Consider the following 12873-nt stretch of genomic DNA (forward strand, 5'->3'; position numbering starts at 1 on the left):
TTTAACCTAGGGTAAATCACTTATTTTCAAAGGATGTGAGTTTTCTCAACTCATAAGTGAAGGACATTTGGATTCCATTGCCCCTTATTGGCTCCCGGTCCCCATTCAAATCCTAGCAGTGCCATTTATACCCATGATCTTCCAGTTCTCTTAGGTCACCTCTCTGGGTTTCAGTTTATCTTAAAATTTAGGTTAAGATCCAGGGAGGACTCTACATTTTTAATCCTTTGAAGTCTGGAATCAACAACAGGAGTCAGTTAAATCAGAAACTGGCGCACCCAAAAAGAAGTCACATAGGTGTGACTTAATACCTAGCCCTGGTTAAAAACAGTAACGAGTTAGGTCTTTATTGGTGAGCTCAGGATACTCAAGCCTTTCTTAGCGAGGGCTTTACAGGTCAGACTGCCTGGAGAAGCAGTAGGGATCTCAAGCTCATCAGCCCGTATCACGTGATGGTTTCATTTTTTTTTTCCTCCCAATCTTTCTTTTATCCTCCCTGCCCCTAAGAAGCAATAGCAGCCCTTCCTAGGTAAATGGTTCATTTCTGCCTTCTAAGGTCGCACTGAGCTTGGTTAGTAACCAGGGTAGGTTTCTCCCCTAGAAATCCTCTACCACCAAGTGGATTATACTTGACAGACACCAGGTTTTACCCAGGCCCGCCCCATTCCCCAAGCACACCAATAACACATGGGTGCCGGGAGCCCGCCCTCTCCCGGAGCGAGCCAATGAGCTTAGGCAGGGGCAGGTAGAACGGAAGAGGAGGGGCTCAGAGGGTGCCAAAGAAGCCGCTTGCGTTCGTCCTACTTTATCCGGTAACTGCGACTTTTCCGCTAGCGAACCCAAGGAACACGCTTTTTTCCGCCAGGCAACCCGCAAACCCTTCCCTGACCGTCCCCACGCCCCATTTTCCGCTCGTTTACTCCTTGATAGAGCAACGGTACAGTAAACAGTGCCCCACACCGGGCCGAGGAGCCACTTCCTCTACCGCTGACCTAACCCGCCGTCCCCTTTATATTCGCGCTACTCGACGTGCTGACGCTGGCGTCGGCGTGGTGACATCAGAAGCGCCTTAGTAGTCGGGTATCGAGATGGAAGCTCGCGAGCCACTTGCTTCTGTTTCTCCTTCCTTTTCCGCTCTCCGCGGTCCAGGAGGAAAATGCTGCAACGCTTTCATGAGGTCGCAGCCCTACCCTCGTGTTGTTTCCTTTTTTCTCCGTCTGCGTTGACCCCTAGGGTAGTCCCAAGCAGACCCATAGAGTCCCGAGGCGGTCTCATGCAGGAACCCCTGGGGCTGCGCTCGGCTCTCCTCGGTGGCACCGCGGCCGCCGCCATCTCTTCCCAGAATGTCCTGGCCTATGAAGCCATCCTCAGAATTGACTCGTGGACTAGGGTAGGGGCTCGGCGGGAGTGACCATGAGAAGCCACAGGGGCCAACTGCCCCAACTACCCCGGGAGAAACTGAGGCCCAGAGGGAGTGGCTATCAGAGCGAGGCAGCCCCTGCTTGAGGGCAAATCCAGCCTCAGATGTAGCTTTAGGCACATCACTTAGCCTCTGCTTCAGTTTACTCATCTGTGAAGTGAGCATAATTGTGCCCACCACCCCAAATCCTGACTTGTAAATGAAATAATTGTAAATTGCCCACACAGAGTTTTTAGCACTTTGTAGGAGCTTTGATAACATTGTTCTTGAACCTACTCTCCCAAGGTCAGTTTGGTATTTGGGACTGCTACAAATCTACCCATCCAGGGGAGGGGACGCATCTTAACATTACCATTATAACCCCGGAAGACACAAAGGGCCTGGATAGAGATTAATTTTGTTATCTCACTGGTATAGGAACTTCCAAGTGAGGAATCCTCACACTAATGCAAATTTCCACCTTTTCTTCATCTCAAAGTTGCATAGAACACTAGTTCATAGTCAACTAGATGGGAGTGTGGGTTCCTCCTCAGTCCAAGCCTTCCATTCCTTATGCTTCAGTAGGTTCAGTCGCAGAGATCACTGGAGTTGGATCTATTCTTTAGTATGAATAAAGGCGCCAATAAGAAAACACCCACCAAAGAGCTTTGGACTTCTAAAAAAAAATTTACTTGATTCCAATTCTTTTTCTCTAACTGGTATTTGAAGAAAAAAAGACATTTTCCTAGGTTATTCCTTCAATCAACAAAATATTTAGAGGCCAGGAACTGTGCTGAACACTTTCCAGATACTTTCGTTTGATTTAGATTTTTGATCCTTAAAGCATTGCTGTGTGCTGGGCATTGTGTTAAATAAACACTTGAAATTCAAAGAAAGGAGCATAGGCCATTCTCTCCAGGAGCCTAAGACAACATTCAAGTAATTATGAACATAGGGCATACCTACATGGTGCAATCTTGGGTTCACTACTCTAGGGATAGGAAGAAAGGTAAAATAATAGAAATAGGAGAATTCTTTGTCAGGTTTATTGGAGAGTAGACTTATGCAAAGGTAGATGAGTTGAACTAGATGATACTTAAGATTTTCCTGGCTGAGCTTGAGGTTTAGTATGACTTTGGTTTCATTGGTAGGAAATTCTTTCAGAAGAAAGTTCCTCTACTAATATAGATGGGCTGACAAGTCCTTGCCAAATTATCCACGGGTCCCCAAGTAGGGGCAAGGGAATTGAGAGAAAATAAGAACAAAGCAGGGATTGGAAGGGCCAAGAAAGCTGATGACTTTCAAGACAAGGTTTATTGATTATGGATTCTGTTTTATAGAGTCTGAAAGCTTAAATAAGCTTTCACATACACAATGAAAATGTAATGATTTACAGGGTGGTACATTCGATCTGGTTTACTTCATTGAATCTAGACAGTTTTCTATAGGCTGATATGTCAATATGTAACCATCTAACCCAAATTTCCAGAGCGCATACATCAGTGGTTCTTGGTTGGAACATCCAGTGTTAGCAAAGAAGGAGGAGAGGGAGGAGTTGAAGCCTCAGGTGAGAATGAGCTACATGTCTGACTTTAGCTGCACTATGGCTACCCCAGAGTCTGCTACTAAGGGATCTTTATAGGCTTTCCAGAGTTTTGCTTTATGGAAGCCCCTGCTGTTCTCACACTGTCCCCACAATGGGCAGCTGTTTTTCAACTTTTATTCCTTCAGAGTTGCCCAGGACACTTGTAAGTCAGATGACTTGTCCAGAGTTTCACATTGATTATCAGAAAATGACTTACTTGAACCCATGTGTTTTTGAATCCTTGGTCAGCTCCCTTATATCATGCTAGTAATAATTTAGTGGTTTTTTTTAAACCTGTTCTAGATTAGTATTTATCGCTCATAATGTACAATAAAATAATGGATTTAATCTTGATGTTTTAATTTGTATAGTCTAGAGTGCCAATGTGGTATAATGAGAGGAGCACTAATATTTTAATCAAACAATCCTGGCTTTGGACCTTTGCTTTCATGCTCAATGTCTATGGTCTGATCCATCTAACCTCTGAACATATTTCCTTATCTGTAGGATAAAGATAATGATGCACTATTTAACATCTTGGGTTGTTTTGAGGGTTGTAGGGTCATAGATTTAGGGATGGGACAGACCTTAAGAGTTCCTCTAGTCTACCCAACTCATGAACAGATAAAGAAATGTAGACCTAGACAAGTTAAATGATTTTCCAGAAGCCAAGCTAGGATTCAATCCTAGGTCTCCTCCCAGATTTCATTATGTAAACACTTCTTAACTAAAATGCCACATGAAGGAAAGATATTGTTATCAGCCAATCCCACGCAAAGTGTTTGTTGCCAATTCTGGATGTATAATACTTGCATCTTAAATCTATTGTCTTTGTGCCTTCCCTTACCACATTAATTAGAATTCTAAGAAACTAATAAGTTTTCTTGCTATTGTTGCTCACGGCTTCTAAGAGGCCTATGGTTAGGTAGAATGATGAGGAGTGGGGCACCTGATTGCTCCACGTACATTTATAGTAATAAGTAACAGCTCAGCAGATAAGCATTGGGAAAGCTTTACAAAGATGTAGTCTGGGGCCACTGAGTATATAGGCCTACAGTCTTCATTAAACCTCATGAGTCTCAATCCTCATAAAACTAAAATCTTATATTTGATTTGTTCCCCACAGTAACTCTTTCAAGCAAGTTTTCCTTATTTTATAGATAAAGAAATGGGCTCAGGAGGATAAGTAACTCGGCCATATTCTCTTGGTTGGTAATGTCTAAGCTGGAAACAAGCAGTTTTAATGCTTACTCTAGTGTTTTTTCTATTATACCACATTTGACTGAGCTATCAAGGAGAGGTTAAATTAGGGTAGGGAAAGTTATAGTATATTAAAAAAATTTCTATCCAGGAGTGTGAAATAGAGCTTTAATTTTGATGTTACCTTCTTCTGACATTCTCTGATTTCCTCATCTAGACTTTTTATGAGTGGTGCAAACAACATTAGTGAAGTTCCTTCCAAATTTTCTGCAGGAGGAAAGTATTGGAATGTCAGTACCTCTCTTTCAACCTGAGAAGAGTGATCCATCTTGTTCCAAAAATCAAAGACAGACATTTCATCCTGATTTCTTTCAGGTAAGTTTGTGAGTTGTTTATTTTTTTGAGAGGAAGAAGACTATTTAAAGTTTTATCAAGTTTAACCAGAATTTGGAAAATTTTAAAGTTGGAAAGGTTGTCAAGGCTTAATCTCTAGCTGGGCATCCTGTTGTGAAGCTGGACTGTTACATTCTAAATTGTTGATTTATCAATTCAAACAATGAATACTCACTATAGAATCAACAATGCAACAAATCATCAGAAATTTGTTAAATGTCTACTGTGTTCCAAGTACTTTGTACTATGAATAGAAGGACACAAACAAAATAATCTCTGCCCTTCAGGAACTTAGAGGTGGAGAAACAAGAATATTTAAATGGTTTAGTTGCTATAGTAATTATACAGTGTTTTGGTTATACCTTTCTCTGTTCATACTTGGAATCTGGTATCAGATGTAGTGTTCCAGATTCTAGTGAGGAAGTATCAGATGCATCAATCTCTCATTGGGTCACAGCTGTTTTTGCTTCACTATAGGAGAGGATGAAATTCCAGACAGAGAAAAAAAGTCATCAGGGTTTTTGTTTACATTTTTATTTATAACTTTTGTTTTTATGTCATCATTTCAAATATATTTCCCTAATATATCCCCCTCCCTGAACCATTTCTTAGAACAAAGACTAAAAAAGAAAGAAGGGGAAAAAAGCAGTTTAACAAAACTAACCAGTACATTAATGATGTCCAACCTTGTTCCATACTCATACAAAGAAGGGAGGGAGATACATTCTTATAAATCCTATTTGAGGCCAAACTTAGTCATAATTACAGAGTTCAGTTTTGATTTTGATATTTTAATTTACATTGTTGTAATCATAATGTATATTGTTTTCCTGCTTAAGTCCTTCTGCATCAGTCTATGTATATCTTACTCTGTTTCTATATTCTATAGTATAATAGTATTCTGATGCTTTTTTTTTAACATTTATTAATATTCATTTTTAACATGGTTACATGATTCATGCTCCACCTTTCCCCTTCAACCCCCCCTCCTGCACCCCCCCCCCCACCCATGGCCGATGCGCATTTCCACTAGTTTTGTCATGTGTCCTTGATCAAGACCAATTTCCAAATTGTTGATAGTTGCATTGGTGTGGTAGTTTCGAGTCCACACCCTCAATCATGTCCACCCCGACCCATGCTTTCAAGCAGTTGTTTTTCTTATATGTTTCCTCTCCTGCAGTCCTTCCTCTGAATGTGGGTAGCTTTCTTTACCATAAATCCCTCAGAATTGTCCTGGGTCATTGTATTGCTGCTGGTACAGAGGTCCATTACATTCAATTTTACCACAGTATATCAGTCTCTGTGTACAATGTTCTTCTGGCTCTGCTCCTTTCGCTCTGCATCAGTTTCCGGAGGTCTCTCCAGTTTGCCTGGAACTTCTCCAGTTTATTATTCCTTTTAGCACAATAGTATTCCATCACCCGCATATACCACAGTTTGTTCAGCCATTCCCCAATTGAAGGGCATCCCCTCATTTTCCAATTTGTTGCCACCACAAAAAGCGCCGCTATGAATATTTTCGTACAAGTCTGTTTATCTATGATCTCTTTGGGGTACAAACCCAGCAATAGTATGGCTGGATCAAAGGGCAGGCATTCTTTTATAGCCCTTTGAGCATGATTCCAAATTGCCAGCCAGAATGGCTGGATCAGTTCACAGCTCCACCAGCAATGCATTAATGTCCCAATTTTGCCACTATTCTGATGCTTTTAACCTCATTTTGGAAAGTATTTTTTAAAAATTCACTGTGCAGCTTTTAGCTGTATTTCAAACCTACTTAAAGTTATTGAATGTTGGACAGCAATAATGGAATACCTTAGTCACAAATCTGGAAGAGAAAGTACAAATATCTCAGTTTATAGATAAGCAAATTAAGGTATAGAAAAGATAAATGGCTTATACAAGCTTTCACAGCTAGTAAGTGTATCTGCTTCTCAATTCTCTTCTCTTTATGCTTTTCCACATTCCCATAAGGGGTTGCTTAGGATGATAATTGCTTTGATCTAATTAGGTTAGTGATAGAAGTCAAAAGTTCATCCAGAAATGCTGAGGAAAAGCTAAAATTAAAAAAAAAACAACTGTTTCCAAGTTTTCAGCTTGCCTGGAAAAGGAACTCCTAAAGCCAGATCCAGATTCTATTATTGGATTTATGGATAAGCCAGAAAAACATGAAAATCATTCTGAAGAATTGTCATCACATCATCCAAGTAAAACACAAGAAAATAATCAGCCATGGAGTGCAAGTGAAAATGAAGTGAACTGGTATGCTAATTAATAAGGAATTAATTTTAAATGTCTATAATTTAGATAAGTTATATAAATTATACATGTAAAGGTAATTTATATAACTTGTGTTTGAATAAAATTTTTACGATTTTTTCCTTCTACATTTCCAGTAAAGTATCTAATCATATTCTAGCAGTCATTGATTCATATCATCAGACTACACGTTTCATTTTTTCAAAATTGGATTAATCTTTGAGGAAACAATAATAAAAACCTTATATAAAATATTTACATAGCAAAGGCTTTTGGCCTTGGTAAATATAAGCATGAATACTTCAGATAAATGGAATTGTAGTTTATAAAGAATAATTGATTCCTTCTACTTAAGTCTTTTTCACATGGTTCATTTTTGGCAGGGAGATGACTTGTGATACTTAAAAGACGTACAAATTCTGGCTACTTCTTCCATGTTAAAGTGTCATCCGATGTGGAATGTAATCTCAGGACCAGCCTAATTAAGTTGAGAGACTTATCACCCAGGAATTGGATAGAATGGGATGAATTTTTTACATAGCAATTCAAAGGAACCTCTGAGGTTGATAGTATACATTATTTGAAGGAAAAACTATAATAATGAAATGATATATCCTGAAGGTTTGCAGTTATGTGGGATTCATTTGGATTCTTTTAGAAGGATGAATGTACATATTAATTAGGATATTGGACAAAAAATATTAAAATTGTAAGGCTTGGTTGACATTAGCTTCTTGGGTGATTTACTTTATTGTAAATCTGAGTTGAAAGGAATTGCTGAAGTGGAGGTGATGAAATCTAGCTGAAGAATTCCCTTTCCAGGACAATTAGTTGTCCAGCCCACTTGCTTGCCAAGGCAACCTGTTCCACTCTTCCAGAGCTCTAATTATCAGGCAGTGTTTATATCAAAAAGTTTTAAATCAGCTTCCTATTGTGTGAAACAAATTTGTGTGGTTTTCCCAGAGAATGCATTTGGTTTGTTTCAATGATGTTAAATTCACAAAGAACATTTGGTCATTTATCTAAAAAAAAATCTCAGAACCAGTCTAGAGGGAGGTGATTGATAACAGGACAAATAAGCCTGGGAAAAATACGGAGGCTCAATGAATGGCACAGCTCAATTTTTTAGCTTGGGCGTATGTAACTCTTGTTGGGGGGATGAAATTCTTTTGTATACTGAAACTTAGATCACATGTCCAAGATTGTATGTCATACCTCCCCTTCCCAACAAAGGGGACTAGACAGAAATGTGGGGGTGGGGTGGGGAGGAAGAGGTGTGCATGGGAATCTTGTGTCAGGATTACTATAAAAAATCTGTTCTTATACCCAGGCTTTGGCATTTCCCATTTAGGGCATTTGCCATTTATTGTACATTGTCATTGGGTAGTCTGCCACCCTTCTGAAAGGAGAATAAAAAACTGCTGCTTTATCAAGCCACCTCTTTCTCTGATTCCAGTTTGTTTAAAGTGGAACATTTTTGAACTGTTTTCATTTCATCCCACACACTATATTGTCTTCTACCAGTTGCTCCACCAGTATTGGTTCTGCAATACAAGCCTAATACTCCCAAGTGACAGATATTAATGGATTGATTATTAGGTTTCACTTTGATTAGTAGACATAAATTCATTGTAGCCAAATAGAAAAGATTCTTAGATAACATTCATTAGTTGGTATGATTGAGCAGCCAGGTGGTACAGTAGCTAGGACACCAGGCCTGGAGTTAGGAAGAATCCTCTTCATGAATTCAAATCTTTCCTAAGACTCTAGCTGTATGACCTGGAACAAGTCTCCTAATCCTGTTTGCCTCAGTCTCCTCATCTGTCAAATGAGCTAGAGAAAGAAAACTGCAAACTACTCTGGTATCTTTGCCAAGAAAACTCCAAATAGGGCCATTGAATTGCTCAACATGACTGAAATGATTAAAAGCAACAACCTAAGTTGGTGTGTTGGACAGAAATCCACCAGTCTTCTGAAGATGAGCTCTAGATAACCAGGCCAGTCCTCAGATAATGGATATAGCCATTGTTTATCTCTGGGCCCATACCCAGACTCTTTATAGCTTCTTTGTACCTTCTCTGATGGCTCATTCTTTTTCATTAGGAGGCAGTAATCCATGTTGGCCTGCAATTCTGCTATTCTTTAAAATAGCAATGGTTTGAGGACAGATGATTTCTTTACTCTGCCTGTTCCTAGTAGAGATCAAAAATGTATGGTGTAGTAATGAGGAAAAATATATTGCTTCAAGGCTTACAGAGCACTTTCCTTTTTCCAGGTTGGGGGGAGGGGAGAATTTCATTCTTATCTTCCTTTTCCATTTGAACAAATGGGTTTTGAGGAGATAAGGGATTCATCCTTGGTTACACCAGTAGTGATCAAGTGATCAAGACAGTGTTTGAATCCAGTCCTCTTCCAAGACCTGAGTTCTTGGGAATGTGCCATGCTGCCTCTGCTGAGTGCTGTGGCCAAAAATTTCACACTATGGATAACCTAGTAGATGAGCCTTTCAAGCTTATTCAGGTTGCTTCTTGGATGACAGACACACCCAGCTTATATGCAAACTTCTATTTGGAAAATGTGTTTCACTGACATAACCTTTGAAAATCCAGGATTACTCCATGTCCCAATGAGGTATTAAGGTAAGGCTTTATTTCTGTCCATTGAAAGCATGATGAGAAAAGCAGATTTAACTTCAAATCTTTTTTTTTTTTTTTTTGGTGTGTCTGTGGGGGTATAGGCTGAAACAAGATACCCTAAATGAAGAGACTGAACTTGAGAAAATACTTGAGGAAGCTGAGATTGCTGCTAATTCTGTAGTGTCACTGATACCATTATTTAAAGACTCCCTTGCTGGGTTTAATGAAAATGTGAGTAATTTGAATTGTATTTATAAAAGTTCAAATTCTTATGAATACTAACAACTTAAATAGAAATTGGCACAGATTTAGGGAATAATTTTGCAATGCATAAAGACTCTCTTTGGTCATTTAAGCTAGTTGCTGAAAAGCAAAAATGTAGTTATTTCCCATGTTACATGTGGGTAGACAGTCGGGGTTCATACATCCTCTTGATTTATACTAGCCATTAAAGTTCCTCATAGATAGAAATGAAAGAGAACTAAGGACATAGATCTTACATTTTATCTTACTCTTTTGTGTCTGGCTTGACTAACATTTGACATGTAACATTTGAAATTTTAAATTTCTTCTGGGGAAAACTTGATTTCCCAGAGGAGTGACATTTATTCATGCTTGGAATGTTTTTCATCCTTAGAATTATATATCCTCAAATTTTCTCAATATTTACTAAAGCTTGAGTTGGGGGGAAGGGGAGTTAAGATTTTAGTCTGTTATCTCTCTTTATTCTCTAACTTTAGCATTTCAACTCTTATATTGAATTATAAGGTTTATTTTTTTCCTTACGGTTGCTCCTTGATGACTTATACAGGGAAAAAGGGCTTTTCTGATAGAACTTCAACAAAGCAATGACTGTGGAAGAAACCCAACATAAATAGGCTCAGGTAGTAGTAGTAGTCGTAGTAATAGTAGTAATGTATTTGAGTAAAAGCTATCGTTAATTACACTATTTAAAATTCTATTTTGGTTTTATATTTTTTCAGCTAATAACCTTATCACATATAAACATGATGATTCCTAAACAGAAGCCTATATTGACAAATTATCCAGAACATTTTTAAAATGCAAAATGAATTTTAGACCACTTATTTAGAAAGACTCAGTATAAAAAAATAAGATAACTCCAAATATAGATGGCTAGTCCGAAGGTAAGGAATAATATAGGAGATTTTATTTTTGGTTTGTGTTTAAAGAGTAATATAAATTTTCATCATACTCATGACTGGGGGATTTCGAAGTGGAAACCAGAGATTTTTATACTTCAATTACATGGAACATGTGAAAATGATTATTAGCATGGTATCAAATATTTGAATTAGAGAGTATTGATTATTAAACTTTTAAATATCAAAGTGTATGAAAATAAAATGGGCTCTGAGAGAGTTATATTTAATAGAAATGTTGTCATTGTCATTTTCAAGTGAAAAGAGAATAAAGAACTAGTTTTTAACAACCTCAAAACCAATAGTTAGTGGCCATACTCTGAAATTATTCATTTTTTAAATTTTGGGATGATGATCACTTCCTATGAACTTCTGAGTAAAAGAACATTACAGAACTTAAAAGATAAAAATCAAAATTTCCAGTCCCAGTGAGAGTTCTTTAGAATTTTACATATTCTCTAAGTTTCTATGAAACATACTATAGTTATAAATTATATAGGAAAAGGGATCGTTACTAGACGTGTGATTTCACTTTTGCAGGTAGTTCCCAGAGGAGGAAACTTCCTCTAGCAATTGCTTATCTTGTATTTTCTCTGCAACCTAAAGTTTCCTGTGGTATAACTAGGATAATGTCTTGCCCAGAATCATTAGCCAATCTAGGCAGAATTTGAACCTCTGTCTTCTATGGATTCATACATATATGGATGTATATATCTTTGTACAGTACATTTGTGTATTTATGTTATGCTTATGCATTTACATATATACATACATGATTATGCTTAAGTGTATATAGAGATCCAGCTCTATATACTGACAGGGTTTTGAATGGCCTACAGTGGTATCAGATTGTTAAGGATGAAAAAGACTTGGAAACAGTGGCCATCCATTGCCCAGTGCTGATCCGAAGAACCATCTCTGAGCCTTCTTTATTTATATCATTTCCAAAAGAATCATTTCTCACAAAGCCTAAGTGGGTTTGCAGTTTTGCAGTCAAGCCGAAGTTACAGAATTGTGTCATGATGAGTATATGGTTTTACAAAGCACAATAAAGTTATAGTTTGTACAGTTACCTCATACAGATTAACTCAAGGTAAAAGTTACCTCATATAGATTAAGCCTGGAATAGAACAAGATTCAAGGTGGGAACCTCATTGTTATCTACCAATTATTTCTGGGAAAAGTCTCTATATTTCTAGAGATAATTTTGTGAATAGGTTTTTTTTTTTTTTAACATTATGTGTTGGAAAGCACCTGGCAAAATGTTGTAACTGTCTAACTTTGACCTTGTCTGTCTAGAAGCGGACTGGCAGCTTAAATTCTGCCTTTCTGTCTTGGAGAAAAACTGTTAATTCCTTGACTACTGGCTTACTAAGAACATAAAGCTTTCCTAGAAAATTAGATTATAATGCTTTCCAATAAGAAAAGGTGTGGATCATAAAAGGAATCAAAGAGAGGAGTCAAGATTTTTATCTTAGACAACCCTTCTGACTGCATCCTGACTTATAGGGAAGAAAGATCAAACACACAGTATTATCTGTCATTGATCTTATAATGGGGTCTAGATAAAATATCTATTATAGACTCTGTTTTTCTCAATGACTTCCAAAAAAGGAACCTCCAGGAGGGGTCAATTATTTTGGATTAACCAACTTGCTTGTAGCCCAGCCTTTCGGGCTTAGGCTACTAGAATCAATCACAAAGCTGTATTAGCCGTATTGATCATTATGGGAATCCAGATAAAAGGACCTATTAAAGATCCTATTTCTCTGATTGGCCTTTCACAAGTGTATGTATATTCTCTGATTGGCCTTTCACAAGTGTATGTGTGTGTGTGTGTATATATATACATATATATACTTATTAGTTAATATATTTACCATTCACGTGTATCTCATACACTTATCAGGTATATGATGGTGTCAGTTACATACTAGATATTTTAAAATATTAATATGTAAATATATCACATTTTGGATATAACAGGATGGTTTGGAAACAAGACATAACTATTTAGATAATTTAGGCAAAATAGATTTATTGATGAAGAAATATTTAAAAACAACCAAATTGTCCTAATAGATTTTATGATAATTCATTGAATTAATTATTTTTACAGTAATGCTTATATATGTTCTTCTTTATCTTTACTTATATTTGCCTTGAATTTGTAGATGAGCAGTTCAGTTGACATATTGATGGCCAAGTTAGCTGATAATGAATCTGAAAATAATGTAA

General features: G+C 37.6%; 1 protein-coding gene across 3 annotated transcripts in view; it reads left to right on the forward strand.

Moving 5' to 3' along the window:
* The first annotated feature begins 1095 nt into the window (after positions 1-1095).
* Positions 1096-12873, forward strand: part of ODF2L (outer dense fiber of sperm tails 2 like) — a 46743-nt gene continuing 34965 nt past the window's right edge. Inside the window, exons 1-5 of one of the 3 annotated variants that reach the window (XM_044673619.1) lie at positions 1096-1390; positions 4458-4559; positions 6667-6839; positions 9574-9703; positions 12810-12869. In XM_044673619.1, coding sequence (XP_044529554.1) covers positions 1157-1390; positions 4458-4559; positions 6667-6839; positions 9574-9703; positions 12810-12869 — 699 coding nt within the window. In that variant the 5' untranslated portion in view covers positions 1096-1156. Of the gene's footprint in view, positions 1391-4457; positions 4560-6622; positions 6840-9573; positions 9704-12809; positions 12870-12873 lie in introns of those variants that run through there. The other 2 variants (XM_044673620.1, XM_044673621.1) reach the window with 2 other exon arrangements.

The sequence above is a fragment of the Gracilinanus agilis genome, chromosome 4 (genome assembly GCF_016433145.1).
Source record: "Gracilinanus agilis isolate LMUSP501 chromosome 4, AgileGrace, whole genome shotgun sequence".
Lineage (NCBI taxonomy): Eukaryota > Metazoa > Chordata > Mammalia > Didelphimorphia > Didelphidae > Gracilinanus > Gracilinanus agilis.